At 65.9% G+C, this 19,666-nt stretch overlaps 5 protein-coding genes across 6 annotated transcripts; 3 read left to right on the top strand and 2 right to left on the bottom strand.

Annotated features, from left to right (window-relative positions):
- Positions 1 to 2,316: 2,316 nt before the first annotated feature.
- On the top strand, positions 2,317 to 3,453 carry GADD45GIP1 (GADD45G interacting protein 1). The gene is made up of 2 exons (XM_064737313.1): positions 2,317 to 2,680; positions 2,933 to 3,453. The coding sequence occupies exons 1-2, from the start codon at positions 2,343 to 2,345 to the stop codon at positions 3,321 to 3,323; spliced, it is 729 nt and encodes a 242-aa protein (XP_064593383.1). The 5' UTR covers positions 2,317 to 2,342; the 3' UTR covers positions 3,324 to 3,453.
- RAD23A (RAD23 homolog A, nucleotide excision repair protein) lies at positions 3,427 to 9,332 on the bottom strand. Its single transcript, XM_064737311.1, has 9 exons — positions 9,123 to 9,332; positions 7,641 to 7,802; positions 6,741 to 6,922; positions 6,272 to 6,327; positions 5,661 to 5,788; positions 5,517 to 5,592; positions 4,918 to 5,048; positions 4,680 to 4,835; positions 3,427 to 3,865 (listed from the first exon to the last, which is right to left on the bottom strand). The coding sequence occupies exons 1-9, from the start codon at positions 9,243 to 9,245 to the stop codon at positions 3,752 to 3,754; spliced, it is 1,128 nt and encodes a 375-aa protein (XP_064593381.1). The 5' UTR covers positions 9,246 to 9,332; the 3' UTR covers positions 3,427 to 3,751.
- A 272-nt stretch (positions 9,333 to 9,604) lies between these two features.
- CALR (calreticulin) lies at positions 9,605 to 13,069 on the bottom strand. The gene is made up of 9 exons (XM_064737310.1): positions 12,917 to 13,069; positions 11,882 to 11,983; positions 11,593 to 11,796; positions 11,393 to 11,487; positions 11,101 to 11,310; positions 10,703 to 10,816; positions 10,475 to 10,618; positions 10,307 to 10,399; positions 9,605 to 10,068 (listed from the first exon to the last, which is right to left on the bottom strand). Exons 1-9 carry the CDS (start codon positions 13,011 to 13,013, stop codon positions 9,883 to 9,885), a joined length of 1,245 nt encoding a protein of 414 aa, XP_064593380.1. The 5' UTR covers positions 13,014 to 13,069; the 3' UTR covers positions 9,605 to 9,882.
- Positions 13,070 to 13,787: 718 nt separating this feature from the next.
- FARSA (phenylalanyl-tRNA synthetase subunit alpha) lies at positions 13,788 to 17,573 on the top strand. Of its 2 annotated transcripts, XM_064737282.1 has the most exons (13): positions 13,788 to 13,956; positions 14,037 to 14,174; positions 14,249 to 14,347; positions 14,774 to 14,886; positions 15,579 to 15,671; positions 15,749 to 15,877; positions 15,950 to 16,065; positions 16,275 to 16,359; positions 16,447 to 16,546; positions 16,793 to 16,961; positions 17,032 to 17,109; positions 17,211 to 17,325; positions 17,393 to 17,573. In XM_064737282.1, exons 1-13 carry the CDS (start codon positions 13,807 to 13,809, stop codon positions 17,496 to 17,498), a joined length of 1,491 nt encoding a protein of 496 aa, XP_064593352.1. In that variant the 5' UTR covers positions 13,788 to 13,806; the 3' UTR covers positions 17,499 to 17,573. The 2 variants fall into 2 exon arrangements, with proteins under 2 accessions (XP_064593352.1, XP_064593353.1); XM_064737283.1 differs by lacking the exon at positions 17,211 to 17,325 and having other exon boundaries at positions 13,792 to 13,956.
- Positions 17,574 to 18,583: 1,010 nt separating this feature from the next.
- On the top strand, positions 18,584 to 19,632 carry SYCE2 (synaptonemal complex central element protein 2). Its single transcript, XM_064737312.1, has 2 exons — positions 18,584 to 18,851; positions 19,317 to 19,632. The coding sequence occupies exons 1-2, from the start codon at positions 18,636 to 18,638 to the stop codon at positions 19,509 to 19,511; spliced, it is 411 nt and encodes a 136-aa protein (XP_064593382.1). The 5' UTR covers positions 18,584 to 18,635; the 3' UTR covers positions 19,512 to 19,632.
- The last annotated feature ends 34 nt before the right edge of the window (positions 19,633 to 19,666 follow it).

Below are 19,666 nucleotides of genomic sequence, written 5' to 3'. Positions count from 1 at the left end.
CGCCATCCCCCCGCGGCCCCGTCCCCCGTCACTGTGACCCCGCAGGGCCCCGCGGGTGACGGTGACAGCGGCGGTGGCGCTGCCGGAGGTGGCACCGCGACGGGGGACGATGGCAGAGCTGGCGACAGTGGCAGTGCCAGGACAATGGCGGGGCCGGTGCCAGCGCCGGTGTGGTGACAGGGGCAGGGACAGCCCCGTGGGGTGGTGACAGTGCCAGGGCCACGGCGGTGCGGGTGACACTGGCAGCGACACAGTGGTGGTGACAGTGCCAGGGCGATGCGGGTGACACAGTGGTGGCAGTAGTGGTGACAGTGCCATGGTGGTGCGGGTGACACTGGCACTGACACGGTGGTGGCACTGACATGGTGATGGCAGTGACAGTGACAATGCCATGGCAGTGTGGGTGACACTGGCGGTGACATGGTGGTGACAGTGCCACACTGATGTGGGTGACACGGTGGTGGCACTGACACAGCGACGGCAGTGACAATGAGAGTGCCACGGTGGCGCGGGTGACACTGGCACTGACATGGTGGTGGCACTGACACGGTGGTGGCAGTGAGAGTGACAATGCCGTGGCAGTGCGGGTGACACTGGCGGTGACAGTGACACGGTGGTGGCACTGACATGGTGATGGCAGTGATGGTGACAATGCCATGACAGTGTGGGTGACACTGGCACTGACACGGCGATGGCACTGACACGGCGATGGCAGTGCCACGATGGTGACAATGACACGGCGGTGGCACCGACAGTGACAGTGACAGCGGCGATGGCAGCGGCGCTGCCGGCGGAGCCTCATCTGTCATTCCGGCTGCGGCCGCGTCCCTCCGCCATCTGTCACCACCCGGTGCCAGCGCTGGCACCGCCGCCACCGCCGCTGTCACCCCTTCGCTGCCGGAGCCGCCACCCCGAGGGGACCTTGGGGACACGGAGGGGACACGGGGGCGGCTCTGGGGGTGTCCCAGCGCCCCCCGTGTCCCCGCGGGTGGCACAGCTGTGACCCCTCCCCACGGCGGGGGTGGCACTGCCAGCCTGGGGGACACCGGGGGACAAAACCGGGAGGGGGCAGCGGGGACGGGACGGGGCGGCGGAGGGGACGCGAGCCCCCGGTGTCCCCTCCGTGTCCCCCCGTGTCCCCCCGTGTCCCCACCAGCTGCTCGGGGACCCCCGTGCCAGATGCGTCGCTGTCACCGCAGATGGAGCGGGGAGGGGGGGATGGCATGTCGCGACAGGAGTCGGGCACATCGTGACAGGCAGCGGTGTCACCTGCCAGCCCCGGGGACGCGGGGAGGGGACACAGGGGTGTCCCGGTGTCCCGGGGAAGGAGGGACCCCCGCCACCCTCTGCCCCGGGGGAAATTGGGGCTGGGGCGGCGGGAGCGGACAAACGCGGGAACGGCAGAAGCACCAAAATGGGGCAAAACCGCCCCGAAACGGGGCCCCCCCGCTGGCCCGGTTCCACCGGCGGAGGGGGAAACCGGGACCCCCGAGCGCCCCGAGCCCATCGGACCCCGCCCCCCCGGGGGGCCCAGGGAAGCTTTTGGGGCGATTTCGGGGGATTTTGGCTCCGCTCCGCGCACATTGTCGGCGGCTGCCGAGGCCTGGAAGCCATTAGGGCTCCCCCCCGTCCGGGGCCCCGCCGGAGCGGGCGGGGGGGACCCGGGGGCCCCGCGAGGAGCGGCCCCGCCGCGCTCGGCACCCCCGGTAACCGCGGGGCGCTCCCGGTGCCCCCCCGGCCCCTCCCGGTGATTCGGGGGGATCCCGGTAATGGGGGGGGGGATCCCGGTGATTTGGGCGGGGGGATCCCGATGACGGGGGCGGGCACGGAGGAGTTAACGGCGCTTGGCAGCGGCCCCGGGCTTGGCGGCGGCTGAAAAGGTTCGGGCGGGCTCGGGGGGGTTCGGGGGCGTTCGGGCGGTTCCGCCCCCAGCCCAGCCCTCCCCATTCACGGGGAGGAGCCGGGGGTCGCTGGCACCGCGCCCCCCGCCCCTCCCGGAGCCGCTCTGGGGCGGCCGCTGCCCCCCAAAGAGCCCCAAACCGCCCCCGGGACCCCCGGGAGGAGCCCCCCGTGCTCCCCGGTCCTACCGGGCCTCACCCCCGGTCCCACCGGGCCCGACCCGGTCCCACCGGGGTCCCCTGAGCTGCCCCATGCCCGGAAATACCCCGGGACCCCCCGGACCACCCGGGACCCCCAGGGACCTTCGCCCAAGCTCCGCCCCCACCCTGGTAACCACGCCCCCGGTCCCACCCACAGTTATGGCCCCGCCCCTCACTCAGATCCCGCCCCTCTCCTGCCCGCGCCTTCAGTCACTTTGACGTAACTTCCGGCGCGCACCCAAGATGGCGGCGCCCTTGCGGCGGGCGCTTCTGGCGCTGGGCCCGGCCCGGTCGCGGCTCCCGGAGCCGGTTCCGGTCCCGGTGCGGCCTTACCGGGCGGATCCGCTCCGCCGCCGCCCGGGCCCGGCCCCCACCGACCCGGAGGACCCGCGGGCCGCCGCGCGGCGGTTCGGGCGGCTCGGGGAGGCCTCGGGAGTGCCGGTGTGGCGGCTCTGGCCCAGCCCGGAGCAGCTGCGGGAGGCGGAGGCGGAGGAGCGCGAGTGGGACCCGCCGCTCCGGGAGGTGGAGGCTGTGCTGGAGCAGCGGGAGAGGGAGGAGGCGCAGCGGAGAAAGGAGAGTGGGTGACCCCGGACGTGGGGAGCACCGGAATGCTGGAACTGGTGCGATGAACTGGGAGCACCGGGAATGGGACCGGGATGAACTGGGAGCACTGGAAATGGGATGCGCAGCACCGGGAGCGCCGGTTCTGTTCAGCCTGGCGAGGATCGCCCGGCGGTACCGGGAGAACGGGGAGGCTTTGGGGGTGGGTTCCCGTTGTCCTCCCCTGTCCCGGTGTCCCGGGGGCTGTCCCCTCATGTCCCCAATGTCCCCAGGGCGGAGCTGGTGTCCCGCAGCCTGGCCGCCATGCCCGCCCGTGTCGCCGCCTGGCGCCGGGACCGTGAGGCCGCCCGGGAGCGGGCGCGGGCGGAGGCGGCGCGGCGGCAGCGGCTGCTGGCCGAGGCGGGGCTGGGGGCGCTGCCGCGGCCCGGGACCCCCGCGCGGGCCTCGGCCCGAGCGCAGGAGCTGCTGGAGGACCTGGAGAAGCAGCGGCGGCGGGAGGAGAAGAAGCGGCGGCGGCAGGAGCGGGAGGAGGCGGCGCGGAGCGCCCTGGCGGCGGCCGAGGCGGCGGCGGCGGCACGGCCGCTCCCCGGGACCGGCCCCGAGAGCGGCGAGGGCGCCCCCAGACCCACCGGGGGCACCCCCAGACCTGACCCCCCCCGGTAATGCCAGGACCCCCGCCCCAGTAATGCTGGTACTCCCCCAGTGTCCGTTGCCCACCAGGAGGGTCCCATGAGCCCCCCCCAAACAGCACAAGGACACCCCAAACTGGGTTTAAAACTCTGCATTTAATCTCTTTGCCGCCAGTTTTGGTTGTTCCGCGGCGCCGCCCCCCCCCCACCCTCCCTTCCCCGGGGCCTGACAGGGAGGGGGGGTCGGATTTTGGGGAGGGGGGGGGCCAGGACAAAGCGGGGGTGCTGAGACCCCCCCCCAGAGCAGGGAGGGGATCCCCCTGCTCCCGGGGTGGGGGCAGGGCTGGGGGTGTCCCCATCCCCCCCTCCAGGCTGGATTCCATCCCAACCCCCCCTCGCGGCCTGGGGACCCCCCCGGGGCAGGAGGAGCCCCCCAGGGCAGGGGGGAGGGCCGGGGGTCCCTCAGTCGTCGTCGAAGTTCTGGCTGAGCAGGAAATTGGCCGCCAGGTTCTCGTTCTTCTCGCAGGCGAAGTAGGCCTGGATCACCAGGCTCTCGGGAAAGCCCAGCGCCTTCAGCTGGGGACGGGGTACGCGTGGGGCTGAGCCCCCAGAACGGACCCCGGACCCCCAGAATGGCCCTGGAGCCCCCAGAGTGAGCCCCATGCCCCCAGAACGGCCCCAGTGAGCCCAGATCCCGCCGGTGGCACCTTCTGATCCCATTAACCCAACCCCTAATAACCCCAAGTCCCATTTCCCGTTCCCTCTGGCCCCTAAAAACATTTCCCACCAATGTTAATTAAGTCAGAATGCTAATTGTAGCATTCCTCCATATGCACTCTGGGCCCTGCTGATGGCACCTCTTATCCCCAAAACCCCAACCCCTAATAACTCTTATTTCCCATTTACTCTAGCCCCTAAAAACAGCATTTCCCATCAATGTTAATTAGCTCAGGATGCTAATTATGGCATCCCCCATATTCACTCTGGGCCCTGCCACTGGCCCCACCCCCATGTTTATTCTGGGTTCAAACAGTGACATTTTTCTCCACGTTCAACCCAACCCCTGACCCCAAACCCCAAATCCCACAAATACCAAACCCCACACCCCAAACCCCCAAACCCCCCAGACCCAAAACCCCACAAAAACCAAACCCCACTCCCCAAATCCTCCACACTCCAAACCCCCCAAACCTCACATCTCCCAAACCCCACAAACCCCAAAGCCCCCCAAGCCCCCTCCCCACACCCCAAACCCCCACACCCAAAACCCCCTACACCCCAAACTCCAAACATCACTTCGTGAACTCCACTCCCCACACCCCAAACCCCCCAAACCTCACATCCCCAAAACCCCAAGCCCCCTCCCCACACCCCAAAGCCCCCCGCTCACCCTCTCTATGGCTTCTTTCTCCTGCGGGGTCACCTGGATGTAGTTCATCTGGGGGGACTCGTCCCCGATGGCGCCCACCTCCCCCTCGAGCTCGCCCAGCTCGCCCAGGGGCTCGTTGAGCATCTGGATGAACTGCTCCTGGTGCTGGCTGATTTGCTGGGGAGGGGGCACAGGGGTGGGCTCAGCCCGGGGGGCTCGGGGGGGGTTCCTGGGGGGCGCAGGGGGGCGCGGGGGGTACCTGGAGCAGCTGGGGGTTCTCCTGGCCCAGCTGCTGCAGCAGGGCGGGCAGCAGGGCCGGGTTCTGCTGGATCACCTGGCGCATGTTCTGGAACTGCGGCTGCTCCCGCAGGAACTCCAGCGGGTTCTCGCCTGGGGGCGGGGCCGCGTCAGGACACACCCACAATGGGGCGTGGTTAAACCACACCCACAATGAGGACTGGGCAAGCCACGCCCACAATGGGGCACTATGAGACCACGCCCACAATAGGGCATGGTTAAACAGGGTGTGGTTAAACCATACCCACAATGGGGTGTGGTCACACTCCATTACCCCACACCCCACAACTATACCTGCATGGGGTGTGGCTACATAGACTCCACCTATGCTGGCCACGCCCAAAAAAGGGTGTGGCTTACAGAATGAACACCCAAAATGGGTGGGTTTTGCACACACCATGCCCTCAAATGGGTGGGACTTACCCCAGGCCACACCCCAAAATGAGCGCAGCTCACCCAGAGCCCACCTCCAACAACCACTCAGGTGATTTCTGCATGCTTAGCCCCACCCACCGAGGGGGTGGAGCCTCACGGGGCCCCACCCCGATGCCCCGCACTGACCTTCGGGCGGGGGCTGCTCCGGGGGCCGGCTCTCCTGCACCGGGGGCCGCTCGGGCTCGGGGCTGCCGGGGATGCCCTGGGGGGGCCGGGGGGGTCAGTGCTGGGCCCGGGACCCCCCAGCCCCCCCCCGGGACCCCCCCTCACCGTCAGCAGGTACTCCACGGCCCGGTGGGGGTTGTTGTAGCTGGCCCTGAGCGCGGCCACCACGCGCTCCCGCTCGTAGCCCATGGACACGATCTCGGAGAGCATCGTCTCGTATTCGGAGCCCGTCACTGCATGTGGGACCCCCAAACCCCCCCCCAGAGAGACCCCCGTGAGATGGGAGAGACCTGGACCCTCACCTAGAGACCCTCATGGCATGGGGCCCACGGGACCCCCAACCAGAGACCCTATGGACACAATCTCGGAGAGCATCGTCTCGTATTGGAGCCTGCCACTGTGGGACCCCCACCCCAAAAAACATCCCGTGAGATGGGAGAGACCCCCATGAGAGGGGAGGGACCCCTGGGACCCCCACCCCAAAACCACCCCCGTTCCCAGTCACTGACCCCTGCAGGCTTTGGGATGAGACCCCCAGGACCCCCACAACCCCAAACCTCCTTTTCCCCAAGTTCAGGAAGCAGGAAACACCAAACATCCACTTTTTGCCCCAAAGTGAGCTCCCCAAACCTCAACCCCTCGTTAGAACCCTGTGTCCACCCCCAGGACCCCGCAAACCACCCCCAGGACCCCCCCAAACCACCCCCAGGACCCACCGAGGGTGGAGGCGGCGTCGGCCGAGCGCCCGGAGCTGCCCGAGGGGGGAACGGAGCTGCCGGGGCAGGGGAGAAACCATCAGGGGAGCCCCAAAACCCCTGGGAGCCCCCCAAGACCCCTGGGAGCCCCCCCAAACCCCCTGTGACACCCCAAGACCCCTGTGAGCCCCCCAACCCCTGCAGTACCCCCAGAACTCTCCTGTCCCCCCCCATTAAATCATTAAATCCAAATTAATGACCCCCACAAGATTTCCTTCCATCCCTTAAATCTAACCCAGACCCCCCAAAAATCAGTGAACCGCCCCCAAAATCTGAATAAATGACCCACCCCGTCTCTCAATTCCCCCTCCCCCCGACTGCAGCCCCCCCAAACCCTCTCGTGACCTCCCTCAGCCCCCCCAGAACCCTTCCCTGACCCCCCAGACCCCCCCAAACCCACCCCAGCCCCCCCAAGCCCCCCGTCCCTCACCCCGCCGCGGGCTCAGGCAGGGTCAGCGCAGGGGGGGGGTCCTGGGCCGGGGGCTCCTCGCTGGGCGCGGCCGGGGGGGGAGGGGCGGCGTCGGCGGCCGGGGGGGGCCCCGGGGGGGCTGCGGGGGGGGGCTCCGAGGGGGCCCCGGCCTCGGGGGGGGCCGAGCCCAGCGCAGACTTGGCCTGGGAGGGGGGAAAGGGGGGCTGGGGAGATCCTGGGACCCCCAGAGCGGGGAGCCCTGGGACCCCCAGCTTTGGGGATACCCTGGGACCCCCAGAATGGGGAGCCCCGAGACCCCCCGCTTTGGGGATACCCTGGGACCCCAGAGTGGGGAACACCAGAATGGGGAACCTGAGACCCCCAGCTTTGGGGATATCCTGGGACCCCCAGCTTTGGGGATATCATGGGACCCCCAGCTTTGGGGATACCCTGGGACCCCCAGATTTGGGGATACCCTGGGACCCCCACCCCACTCTGGGGGACGCCTGAGTCCCTCCAGAGCCACCTGAGACCCCCAAATTCCCCCTGCCCCCAAAGGCCTTTGCACTCTGCAAGCCTCCCTGGGGACCCCCAGATTCCTCCCAAGGACCCCTCAGACTCCCCAAATCCTACATGGGGACCCCCAAATCCCTCCCCAGGACGCCTCAGGGCTCCCTCACACGGCCGTGAGACCCCTCAGACCCCCCAAACCCTACCTGGGGACCTCTCAGTGTTCTCCCAATGGCTCAGAGACCCCTTGGACTCCCCAAACCTTACACAGAGACCCTTAACTCCCTCCCCAGGACCCCTCAGGGCTCCCCCAAATGGCCGTGAGACCCCCCAGACTTTACACAGGGACCTCCCAACGCCCCCAAACTTCACACAGGGCCCCCCAGACCCCGTCCAGGACCCCTACCCCACCTTGGTGACCATGACCACCACGAAGTTCTTCTCGTCGATGCGGTACTCGCGGATGGGCACGTCGTCGCTCAGGATCTTGCCGGCGTAGATCAGCTTCTGCCCGGCCACGGGAAAGGCCTCGCTGCCCTTCTCGGCCTCGATCTTCTCCTTCAGAGCCCGCACCTGCACCGGGGGGGTCAGGGGAGCACGGGGACCCCCCCAGGGGACACCCCAAAATCACCCCGGGCTCACCCGCGGCAGGGGAGGCAAAAATCCCAAATGTTCCCAAAGAATTTTCCCAAAAAAATCTGCACAAAGCCAAAATGTTCCTAAAGAATCTTCCTGAATAAATCCCCACAAATCTCAGACGTTCCCAATGAACCTCCCAAAATAAATCTCCCCAGATGATCCCTGGGCAGAGGCACAAATCGCAAATATTGCCAAAGAATCTTCCCAATTAAACCTGCACAAATGATCCCAAAGAATCGTCCAGAATAAAGCTGCACAAATCCCAAACGTTCCTGAAGAATCTCCCCCAATGATCCCCAGAGCATGGCAGGCACAAATCCCAAATGTTCCCAAATAAATCTCCACAAATGATCCCTGGGGGAAGCACCAATCCCAGATGTTCCTAAAGGATCATTGTGAATAAATCTGCTTGAATCCCAAATGTTCCCAAAGAATCTTCCCAAACAAACCTGCACAAATCCCAAATGTTCCCAATGAACCATCCCAATTAAATCTCCACAAATGATCCTAAAGAATCGTCCTGAATAAATCTCCACAAGTTATCCCCCGGGGCAGGCACAAATCCCAAACGTTCCCAAAAGATCTTCGCTAATAAATCTGCACAAACCATCCCAAAGAATCCTGAATAAATTCCCACAAATGATCCTAGGAGGAGGCACAAACCCCGAATGTTCATAAAGAATCTTCCCGAGTAAACCTGCACAAGTCCCAAATGTTCCCAAAGAATCTTTCTGAATAAATCTGCAGAAAAGATCCCCAGAGCAGGGCAGGCACAAATCCCAAATGTTCCTAAAGGATCTTCCCAAATAAACCTCCAGAAATGATTCCAAAGAATCTTCCCCAATAAATCTGCACAATCTCCAAATGGGGAGTGGGGGAAAAACGGAGCCCCCCACCAGATCCCCCTCCCCATAACGGGAACCGGGACCACACGGAGCCCCTCCATGAGATTCCCGTCCCCGAATTGGGGATTGGGTCACACCGAGTCTCCCCCACCAGATCCCCCTCCCCAAATTGGGGCTGGGGGCACCCGGAGCCCCCCCGGTGCCGCCCCCCCCGCCCAAACGGGGCTCAGGGGGACGCGGCCTCCCCGCCCCCCCTCACCGGGCTCCATCCCGTCCCTGCGGACCCCGGGAGGCCCCGGAACCCCCCGGGGCAGCCGCGGTGTGAGGGCGATGGGGGGGGCGAGCACCGGGCCCATCCCCGGCCGGGCCCCGCCCGCTCCCGCCCGCGGAGGCTCCGCCGCGGCCTCACCGTCTCGTGCGGCTCCATGCGGATCTTGAAGGTTTGCTGCTGCAGCGTCTTCAGCGTCACGGTCACCGCCATGGCGGGACGGGGACGGGGCGGCGGCGGCTCCTCGCGGCGGCCCCACAACATGCAACTCACGCCGCCGCCATCTTAGGCGGCCCCGCCGCTTCCGCCGCGGCGCCGGAAGTGCGTCACGGCGCCCGCCCGCGCGCGCGCCTCGCTCCCGCCTTCCCCCTCTTTTCCCGTTTCTCGTCACGTGATCACAAGACGGCGCAGCGCAGGGGGCGGGGCTGCTCTGGCGTCACGTGATGGCGGGAAAACCCGCGCATGGGTTGCCCCCGCCCATATCACGTGACCACGGCGAGGGGGTTACAGCGCGGGGCGGCCGCGGTCACGTGACGCGCGCGGCGGCTTAAAATGGCGGCGGCCGCAACATGGCGCGGGCAGCGGGGAGAACGAGGGGAAATAACGACGAATAAACGGCGGCGCCGGGACGATCGTTAATTTAATAGAAACCGGATCGCGACACCCCCGTACAGTCCCGTGCGACACCGCCGGTGCTCCCCCCCCATCCCCTGTCCGCACCCTCCCCACCCCCGGCGCTGGTCCTGAGTCCTCGCCCCGCGGGGCGCCCGGTGCCGGTTGGGTCCCGGCCGTGCCGGTTCGGTCCCGGCGCGGTCGCGGCTTGCCCGGGCCCCGCGGGCGGCGGCGCCCATAGAAAAGAGTCCAGGTCTCACAGAGACAGAACGGGCCCGCGGCGGGGCCCTCACAGCTCGTCCCGTGGGGCCGCCTCCGCCTCCTCGGGCTCGGCCTCGGGCTCCTCCTCATCCTCCTCCTCCTCGTCCCCGTCGCCATCATCGTCCCCTTCCTCCTCTTTCTGCTGCTTCTCCTCCTCCTCCTGCTTCTTCCGCTGCTCCTCGTCCTGCTGCTCCTTCATCTTCCTCTCTGCGTCCTGCGGGAAGGGATGGGGAGGTCACCGGGGGGTGCCCCTGTCTCACTTTGGTGTCCCCCCAGGTGTCCCCATCTCACCTTGGTGCCCCCAGGGCTCATTTGCCCCCCCAGGTCTCATTTGCCCCCCAGGGTCCCATCTCACTTGTGGCCCCCCAGGTCTCATTTGCCCCCCCAGGTGTCCCCATCTCACCTTGGTGCCCCCCAGGTCTCATTTGCCCCCCCAGGTGTCCCCATCTCACCTTGGTGGCCCCCCAGGTCTCGTTCCCGATCTCCTCCGCCAGTTTCTCGTCGTCCGTGATCAGGAAGTTGTCAAAGATGGTTCCAGACTTCACCTGCGGGCACGGCCGAGTCAGGGGGTGCTGCAGCCCCCCGGGACCCCCCAGGACCCTCCCGGGACCCCCCCTCACCTGCCAGAGGTCCAGCCCGATGACCCCGAAGCTGTCGTACGAGTAGAGCAGGGGGTCGGGGCTGTACTCGGGGTTGTCGATCTCGGGGTGCACCCACTTGCCCTTGTAGTCGGGGTTGTCGATCTGCTGCGGCCTCCACTCGCCCTGGGGGGCACAGGGGGGGCTCAGGGGGGGTTCAGGGGGGGCTCAGCCCCTTCCCCAGCCCCCCCTGCGGCCCCCAGGCCTCACCTTGTACTCGGGGTTCTGGATCACAGGGGGCTCCCACTCCCCGTCCATCTCCTCGTCCCAATCCTCCGGTTTCTTGGCGTCGGGGTCGGGGATGTGCTCGGGTTTGTCCCAGTCCTGAGAGGGAGTCAGGGGGCTCAGGGGGCTGCTGGGACCCCCAGGAACATGCTATGGCCTCCCACAAACCTGCTGTGATCCCCAAAAATCCGCTATGACCTCCCAAGATGGTGTCCCAAACCCCTCAACTCCCCAGTCCATCCATTCTCCCTTTAATCCTGCCAGGATGTTTTTACAAGACCCCCCCCCAAAAGCTCCTGAAGACCACCAGGTTACTCCCTAAGACCCCTCAGAGCTCCCCCCAAACCCCATCAGGGCTCTACCAAAGCCCCTCCAGGCCCCACCTCAGGCTTGGTGTCCTCGGGGTCATCGATCTTGGCCCTCTCGTCCCAGTCATCGGGTTTCTTGGCCTCGGGGTCCTTGATCTTTTTGGGGGGCAGGAAATCCCAATCCTCCTCCAGGCTCCCCGACTCCACGCGGGCGTTGTCGATCTTCACCTCGTAGGTGTTGTCGGGCCGCAGCACCAGCGTGTACAGGTGGGTGAACTCGTCGTCCTGGGGGCACAGGGGGGGCTCAGCAGGGCTGGACACCCCCCCAAAGGGGACAGCAGGACCCCCAAAGCACCCCCAGACCCACCTTGCAGCGGATGTCCTTGTTGATCAGCACGTTCTTGCCTTTGTAGTTGAAGATCACGTGAACCTTCTTGGTGCCAGGGCCGCAGATGTCGGGGCCTGGGGGGGACATTGGGGGTCAGGGAGGGGCTGAGCCCACCCTGAGGGGGACAGGCAGGAGCTGAGCCCACCCTACGAGATCTGTGGGATCGGGGGGACACCCACCAAACATGATGTTGTACTCGGAGTCGCCGTGCATGTCCTCCTGGCTCAGGCTGGCCGGGAAGAGCTTGACGTAGCCGCCGCCGCAGTCGATGTTCTGCTCGTGCTTCACGGTGAACTGCACCACCAGCGTCTTGTCGCGGTTGCTGAAGGGCTCGAAGCGCGACGACAGGGCGTAGAACCGGGCGTCCTGGCTCGTCTGGATCCCTGCGGGACGTGGGGCGTGGTGGGGAAACGGGGGATAAAACCCCGGCCCGGAGCTCTCCCCCCTCCTGCCGGGAGCCCGGCTCACCTTTGTCCTTCTCGGCGTCGCCGTAGAACTTGCCGGCGGTGAGCACGAAGCGCCCGTAGTCAGGTTTGTGCTTGGATTCCACCCACCGGCGGGTCCAGGCGTCTGTCAGGGGCAGGGGCAGCGCTCTGAGCTCCTGCAGGCCTGGCTCCCTGCACCCCAAACCCCACCTGTGCCAGCAGGAGCTCAGGGCAGGGCTCTTGGCTGCGTGGTTTTAAGGTTGTAAAGAAAAGCAAAGTCCCCCAGGAGCAGCCATGTGGGTGTTGTGGTGCTCACGATTCTCTTCCTGCTGCTTGTGCACCTGCTCTGCCTGCCCAGGGCTGACCCTGAGCAGCCCCATCCTCCCTGTCCCCACACATGAGGATTATTCCTGTGTCCCCTGTCACCCCAAAGAGCACACGCGGCTCCCCCATTTTCCACTCACTGAACACAGAAAGATAAAAATCCCCTCCTCTTTTCCCCTCACAGATCACAAGAGGGTCCCCCATTCTCCCCTCACAGAACACAGAGAGATAAAGATCCTCTCCTTTTTTTCCCTCACAGATCACAGAGAAGTCCCCCCATTCTCCCCTCACAGAGCACAGGAAGATCCCCTCCTTTTTTTCTCTCACAAATCACAAGAGGGTCCCCCACATCCTCCCCTTACAGAACAGAGAAATCCCCTCATTCTTTCTTTAAAGAATACAGGAGGATCACTCCATTCTCCCCTCACAGAACACCAGGGAAGGGGGGGGGTCACTCAATTTTCTCCCCTCAGAAAACACCACGCCCCCCCCACCTTTCTCCCCTCAGAAGTCCCAGGGAATCCTCCTATTCTCTCCCCTCACAGATCCCAGGAGAATCCCCCCCTCTCCCCTCAGAAAGACGGGAAGGCCCCTCCATTCTCTCCCCTCACAAAACACCGGAGGGTGCTCCCATGCTCCTGCCTCCCCTCAGACTCCCCCCAGCCCCCTCAGGCACCGCCCCCCCACCCCCTTCACCTCAGGAGCCCCCCCCAGGCCCCGCCCTCAGCGACCCCCGCCCCGGCCCCTCCCTCACCTCCATCCCCGAACTCCTCGCGGAAGAACTGGGTGGGGCCGGCGGCCGCCAGGAGGGCTCCAAGCAGGACGAGGGTGAGGACGCTGAGGGGGCTCATGGCGGGGGCAGGTCAGGGCACACTCGCTCCGTCCGTCCCGGCCCGGCGCCGCCCGGCACTGCGGAGGGGGGAGGAGGTGCCGCTGCATTTTATACTCCCACCGCCCCTCGCCCTGCCTCCGCCGCGCTGCCATTGGCCCGAGCCCGCGCGCGGCCCTTTCCCATTGGCCGAGCGCCCGCCCGCCGGCGGCGACGGCGCCCCCGAACGTTGGCGTCCCAGATGGCCGCTTCCCATTGGCTGAGAGCGGCGGCCAATGAGGAGCGACCACGCGTTCTGTGGGAGACGCCCCCCCCGCCCCCCGCCTCGCTCCGGGGGTCACGTGGGGGCGCGCGCTCTTAAAGGGACAGGCCCGAGAGCGGGGGGGAGGAGGAAATGAAGGGGAAATTGGGGATATGGACAGGGAGCAACGGACACGGGGCGTGCGGCGGTCTGCTGCTCGCCTCTGCCGTCATACAGCGCCGTGACGCGGGGATGATGTCATTGATTAAGCGATGTCACGGCAGGTGTGCACGCAAGGAAAATGAACCCAGGCCGGGGGCAGCTTTAAGGAAACTTTGGGCCCAATCAGCTAGTTGGGAGTCCGCGGTGGAACCGCTTCGCACCGCATTACGTCACCGTGCACATCCGTGACGTCACGGCGCCCCCAGCACCCACCTGTGCCCCCCCGCCACACCCAACATGGCTCCCAGCACGCCCGGCACGGGGCTTGCGCCACACCCAAGATGGCGGACTCACCACCCCATCCTCCCGGTGTCTCGGGATCACTTCCGCTGTGCCGGGATCACTTCCGGCCATGGCGCCGAGCGTGGCGGAGCGGCTGCTGGAGCGGCTGGACCAGGCCGGGGCCCCGGGCGGGCTCTGCAGCCTCGAGGCCGCCGCCCAGCTCGGTGTGGACCACCAGACGCTCGTGGGCGCCGTGAAAAGCCTCCAGGCGCTGGGCGAGGTGCGGGCGGCGGGGCCGGGCGGGCGCGAGGCAGCCCCGGTTACCGGCGGCGGCCGCGCTGATGGCGGTGCCCGGTGCAGGTGATCGAGGCGGAGGCGCGCACGGCCACGCGATGGGAGCTGAGCGCCGAGGGCGAGGAGGTGCTGCGGGACGGCAGCCCCGAGGTGCGGCTGTTCCGGAGCCTGCCCGAGGAGGGGCTGCCGCAGGCCGAGGCCATGGTGGGTACCGGCGGCACCGGGGGCGGCACCGGGGGGCGGCACCGTGCCCCTCACGGTTCGCTGTGTGCCCGCAGAAGCTGCCCGGCGGCTCCTTGGGCTTCAGCAAGGCTATGGCCAACAAGTGGGTGCGCCTCGATAAGGGAGCGGCCGGCGGGCCCCGCGTGCTCCGCGCCGTGAGTGACCGGGGGTCAGGCGGGGGTCCCGGGAGGGGGCACGGAGGGCACCGGCAACTGGGAATGACCCGGGGAGGGGGCACGGTGGGGGGCTGGGGAAGCGGGAGCGGCCCAAGGCGTGATGGATGGGGGTCCATGAGAGCAGGGAGTGCCCTGAGGAGGGGTCTGGGGGTCCCTGGAGTACTGGGGGTGGATGGGTGAGGGTCCCTGGAAGGCTGGAGCAGGCTGGGATGGATGGGTGGGGGTCTCTAGTGAGCTGGGATGGATGGGTGGGGGTCTCTGGAGGGCTGGGGGTGGATGGGTGGGGGTCTCCCTGAGCGAGGATGATCCTGGGGGTGACAAACGGGGGTCGCTGTGAATCAGCCGTGTTTGGGGAGGGGTCTGCTGCCCCCCCGTTGTGCCGTGCCCACCCCGGTGCCCCCCCAGGTGCCCTCGGTGCAGGACACGGTGCAGGAACACCTGGGCCAGGTGAGGGCCGGGGGGGCCCTGCCCGAGCGGGAGCGCGCCGAGCTCAAGAGGAGGAAGCTGCTGCTGGAAGTGTGAGTGAGTGGGGCAGGGAAAATTCACATTTATTGCTCCTGAGTTGCACAGTTCTGCTCGTTAATTAGCACTGTGGGTCGTTAATTTATCAGTTTTCATTCTGATCCGACTCTGTGAGGTGTTCGTGAATCAGTTTCATTCCGATCACTGCTCTTTACTCCTTTTATTGTCGTTTTTGGCTGGGAATATCTGATTTCTCAGGCTTGTTTTTTATTGAGTTTCTGCTGATTTTTCTCTCCTTGATGGGGCATAAATTTGAGGCCTTTCTGCCTCATTTTCAAACCCTTTTGGTTTTGTTTATTGAAGGTTAATTCAGCACAATCAAGAGTTCAATGATCTAATTATAATCAATGGTCAGTTAAAGGCTCTGCATAAAAGTCATAATAGAACATCTATTAAAAAACTATAATAAAAAATAACGGTGATGACTAATTAAATTAGCATTAATTAAAGCAGCCAGTGAGGAGCTTGATGGGCCATAAATTTTCAGACCCTTTTGGTTTCGTTTACTCAAAGTTAGTTCAGCAAACTCAAGATTTCCTTGATCAATTAAAGACTCTGTGTAAAACTCGCATGGGTGAAACATTAAATAAAGAAATAAATAAAGCGGAGGTGGTCATTAATGCAATTAGCGTTAATTAAAGCACCCACTGAGGCCCTGGTGGTCCCCAACGCCCCCCTCGCCCCCCAGGACCCTCAAGTCCTTCTGGATCCGCAAGGGCAGCGCCTTCAGCACGGCCGTGGCGCGCCCGGAGACCGAGCTCACCCCGGACATGATCGCCACGTAGGTGCCCCCCAAACCCCCCCAGGACCCCCCAGAACCCCCCAGGACCCTGCCCTGACCCCCAGCCCATCCCGCAGGGGCTCCTGGCGCCAGCTGCCCTTCAAACCCTACAACTTCTCCTCGCTGGGGCTGCCCCCGGCCTGCGGGCACCTGCACCCGCTGCTCAAGGTGCGCTCGGAGCTGCGCCAGATCTTCCTGGAGATGGGGTGAGTGAGTGGGGGGCTCTGGGTGGGGGGCACGGAGCCCACCCACCCGTGGTAACGTCAGGGGACCTGCAGGTTCACGGAGATGCCCACGGATAACTTTGTGGAGAGCTCCTTCTGGAACTTCGACGCGCTCTTCCAGCCGCAGCAGCACCCGGCGCGCGACCAGCACGACACCTTCTTCCTGCTGGGTGGGTGCTGGGGGGCACGGGGGCCTGCTGAGCCCCCCTGGGACCCCTCTGAAATCCCCCCAAATCCCTCCCAGAGTCCCCTGTGCCCACCCCAAATCCCTCTGAACTCCCCTAAATCCCTCTGAACCCCCAAATCCCTCTGACAAGCCCCCTGAGCCCCCACAAATGCCCCTCAAAGCCCCCTCCTCACCTTTTTGCCCCCCCCCCAGACCCCGCCGAAGCCCCCCAGTTGCCCCCCGGCTACTCGTCCAAGGTGAAGAAGGTGCACTCGCAGGGAGGCTACGGCTCACAGGGGTGAGACCCCGACCCTGGGGGGCGATTCAGGGGGGTCCCACGAGTGTCCCCCACCTCCCTGAACCCCCTTTGTGTCCCCCTCCCCAGGTACAGGTATGAGTGGAAGGTGGAGGAGGCAAAGAAGAACCTGCTGAGGACCCACACCACGTCAGCCAGTGCCCGCGCCCTGTTCCAGCTGGCACGGCAGGTCTGGGGGGTCTGGGCGCTGTTGGGGGGTCTGGGGGTTACATCCATGAGGGAGAACAGAGGAATTTTTGGGGGGAATTAGTGGGATTTGGGGTGTCAGTGGAATTTGCGGTGCTCAGAGCAGTGTAGGAGGCTCAGCATTGTTTGGGGGGCTCAGAAAGACTGGAACAATTTGAGGGGGATCGCAGCAGTTCTGGGGCAGTATGGGGGTCCCACCTGCCCCCTCACCCCTCTGTTCTGCCCCCAGGAGAAGTTCAGCCCCGTGAAATATTTCTCCATCGACCGCGTGTTCCGCAACGAGAGCCTGGACGCGACGCACCTGGCTGAGTTCCACCAGGTGGAGGGGCTGGTGGCCGACCGGGGGCTCACGCTGGGCCACCTCATGGGCGTCCTGCGGCAGTTCTTCAGCAAGCTGGGTACTCGGGGGGCGCTGGGGAGGGACCCCAGACCCATCTGAGCCTCCCCTGACCCCCGGTGTGCCCGCAGGGATCTCGCAGCTGCGCTTCAAACCCGCCTACAACCCCTACACCGAGCCCAGCATGGAGGTGTTCAGCTACCACGAGGGTGAGGAGGGGTCTCCGTTGGGAGCAGGGGGGTCTGAGCACTCCCCAGGATGGGGAGGGGGTCTATGGGGGTCTCACTTTCCCCCCTTGCCCCTTCCCCAGGGCTGAAGAAGTGGGTGGAGGTGGGGAACTCAGGGGTCTTCCGCCCCGAGCTGCTGCTGCCCATGGGGCTCCCCGAGAACGTCTCGGTCATTGCCTGGGGGCTCTCGCTGGAGCGGTGAGTGGGGGTCTTCTGGGGGGGACCCCTCTGTGGGCCCACCCCACTGACCCCCCATTTCCCCCAGACCCACCATGATCAAATACGGCATCAACAACATCCGCGAGCTCGTGGGGCACCGCGTCAACCTGCAGATGGTCTACGATAGCCCCATGTGCCGCCTGGACGTATGACCTCCCCCTCCCCACACGGGGGTCCCCTCATTTTGGGGAGGGGTCCCCACCCCAAATAAAGTGCGGTGTCCTGCAGTGCCTGTGTGTGTGCTGGGGAAGGGAACTGCGTGTTTAGGGGGAGTTTATTGTCACCTTGTGGTGTCGCACGGTGCTGGGGAAGCTGACATCCTCCCGGGACCCCCGAGATCTGCCCGTGATCCGCCCGGGACCCCCGAGATCCTCCCGGGACCGCCGGACCCTTCCCGCCTTTCCCGCCCCTGCCTTTTCGTGCCCGACAATTGGCCCGCGCAGGTGTCAATAATTCCTTGGGGGTCCCTTATTGCTCCAATCAGCAGCACCAAAGTGTGAATGGCGGGCGCTGATTGGGCGGCGGCGGTGCCCGCCCAGCAGAGCCCCGTGAGGGCTGTGGGGTTAGGGGCGGCCGAGGGTCCCAGGTACGGCCCCGAACCTACCCCGGGACCCCAGCCCGAACCCACCCCCGGAGCCCGGCTTAGTGCCCCCAGCCCACCCCGGGATCCCGACCCCAGCTCGGGGCTCCTTCCCCTGCAGCCCCCCGCGGCCGGGATGTCGCGGGAGGAGCCTGAGGGTCCCGAACCGGCGGAGCTGGGTGAGGACGAGCCCCCCGACGAGAAGCCGGACAGGTACCACCTTCACCTTTGGAGTGAAAATGGGGAAAAAAGAGCGGGGAGATGCGACAGGCAGTGAAGGGAGTGGGGACACACGTGTCACCGCGTTAATTAGAGGGTAATTCTCAATTAACGGGACTGGCAGGGCTGCCACAGCGCACAGCCTGTCCCTGTCCCGGTGGCGTGTGACCCTGACAGGGTGCACAGCCCTGATGGGTGTCCCTGTCCTTGTGTGATCCACGGCCTTAATGGGGCAGAAATGTCCCTCGCCATGTCCCTGTGGGGTCTGTGCCCCTCACATGGTCCCTGTCCTTGTGTGATCCACGGCCTTAATGGGGCAGAAATGTCCCTGATCCGGTCCCCATGGGGTTCATGCCCCTCATACAGTTCGTGTGTGATCCCCGGCCCTGATGGGGTCCCTGTGTGATCCATGCCCCTCACATGGGGGTCCCTGTCCCCATGGGCTCCATGCCCCTCACACAGTCCCAGTCCCTGTGTGATCCCAGCCCCGATGGGGTCCCCGTCCCCTCCTGATGCTCCCGTGTTCGGGCCGAGGCCGTGCGCGGGGCCAGCGCTGGGTCCCCGCTCCTCGCTGCTCTTCGCCTCGCTGGACGCCGCCGTGGAGGGGCTGCAGCAGCGGGCGCAGGACGCGCTCAGCCGCATCAACAGCGGCCGCGAGGAAGCGCACACGGAGCTGAGCGCCCTCAGGAACAGCCTGCTGCTGAAGGTAAGCCCGAAGCGGTCTCCTCCTTCCCCCCGGGGCGCGGGGGACCGCGTTATTCCGCCCGGTTTGGCGGGACAGGGGAGGCAGAGCCCGGGCATGGAGGCAGCTGCGGAGCCCGGCCGGGGGGAGCGCCCCGACCCCCCGAGGGGGCGGCCGCAGCTGCCTCCGGCCCCGCTTGCAGCGGCCCCCGCTGTCCCCGCGGTGTCCCCCCCTTGTCCCCACGCTGCCCTCGCGCCGGACTCGGTCCCAAGGCCCCCGCGCAGATGGCGGCCCGGCCCGGCAGCTGCGGCCCGCGCTGACCCGGCGATCGGTGGCCACCGCGACCGGCGCTGCGGCTACCGGGGCGCAGCTGGCGGCGGCCGGGCCAGGCCGGGAGCGGCGCCAGCGCGGGCGGGCGCAGCTGCCCCCCGGCCCCGGGGACGGCGGCCGTGCCAGCGCCGGGACGAGCCGCGGCTCCCGCTCGGGCAGGTCTCGGAGCTGGCGGAGCAGCTGGAGGAGCGGCTCTTCCACCGCTACGGCTTCCACAACGGGCTGATCCAGGAGCGGCTGCGGGCGCTCGGTGAGGTGCTGGAGCGCGTGGAGGAGGTGCAGGCGGAGCTGCGCCGCATCTGCTGCACCGTGGAGGCAGCTTATCAGGAGATCTACCTGCAGCCCGAGGACTGAGGGCACCCCCAGACCCGAGCGGGACCCCCGAACCCAGCCGGGCTTTGCAAAGGGACATTTTGGCCCCAAAGGGCTTTGCTGTTGCTGCTGCTTTTGCTGTTTGGAACAAATAAAGGGCTGAAGCCGACCCAAAAGCTCGATGAGGGGGCTGTGAT

The sequence above is a fragment of the Zonotrichia leucophrys genome, unplaced genomic scaffold (genome assembly GCF_028769735.1).
Source record: "Zonotrichia leucophrys gambelii isolate GWCS_2022_RI unplaced genomic scaffold, RI_Zleu_2.0 Scaffold_48_389894, whole genome shotgun sequence".
In the NCBI taxonomy this organism is placed as follows: domain Eukaryota; kingdom Metazoa; phylum Chordata; class Aves; order Passeriformes; family Passerellidae; genus Zonotrichia; species Zonotrichia leucophrys.
This window is presented reverse-complemented; position numbering and strand designations above follow the sequence as displayed.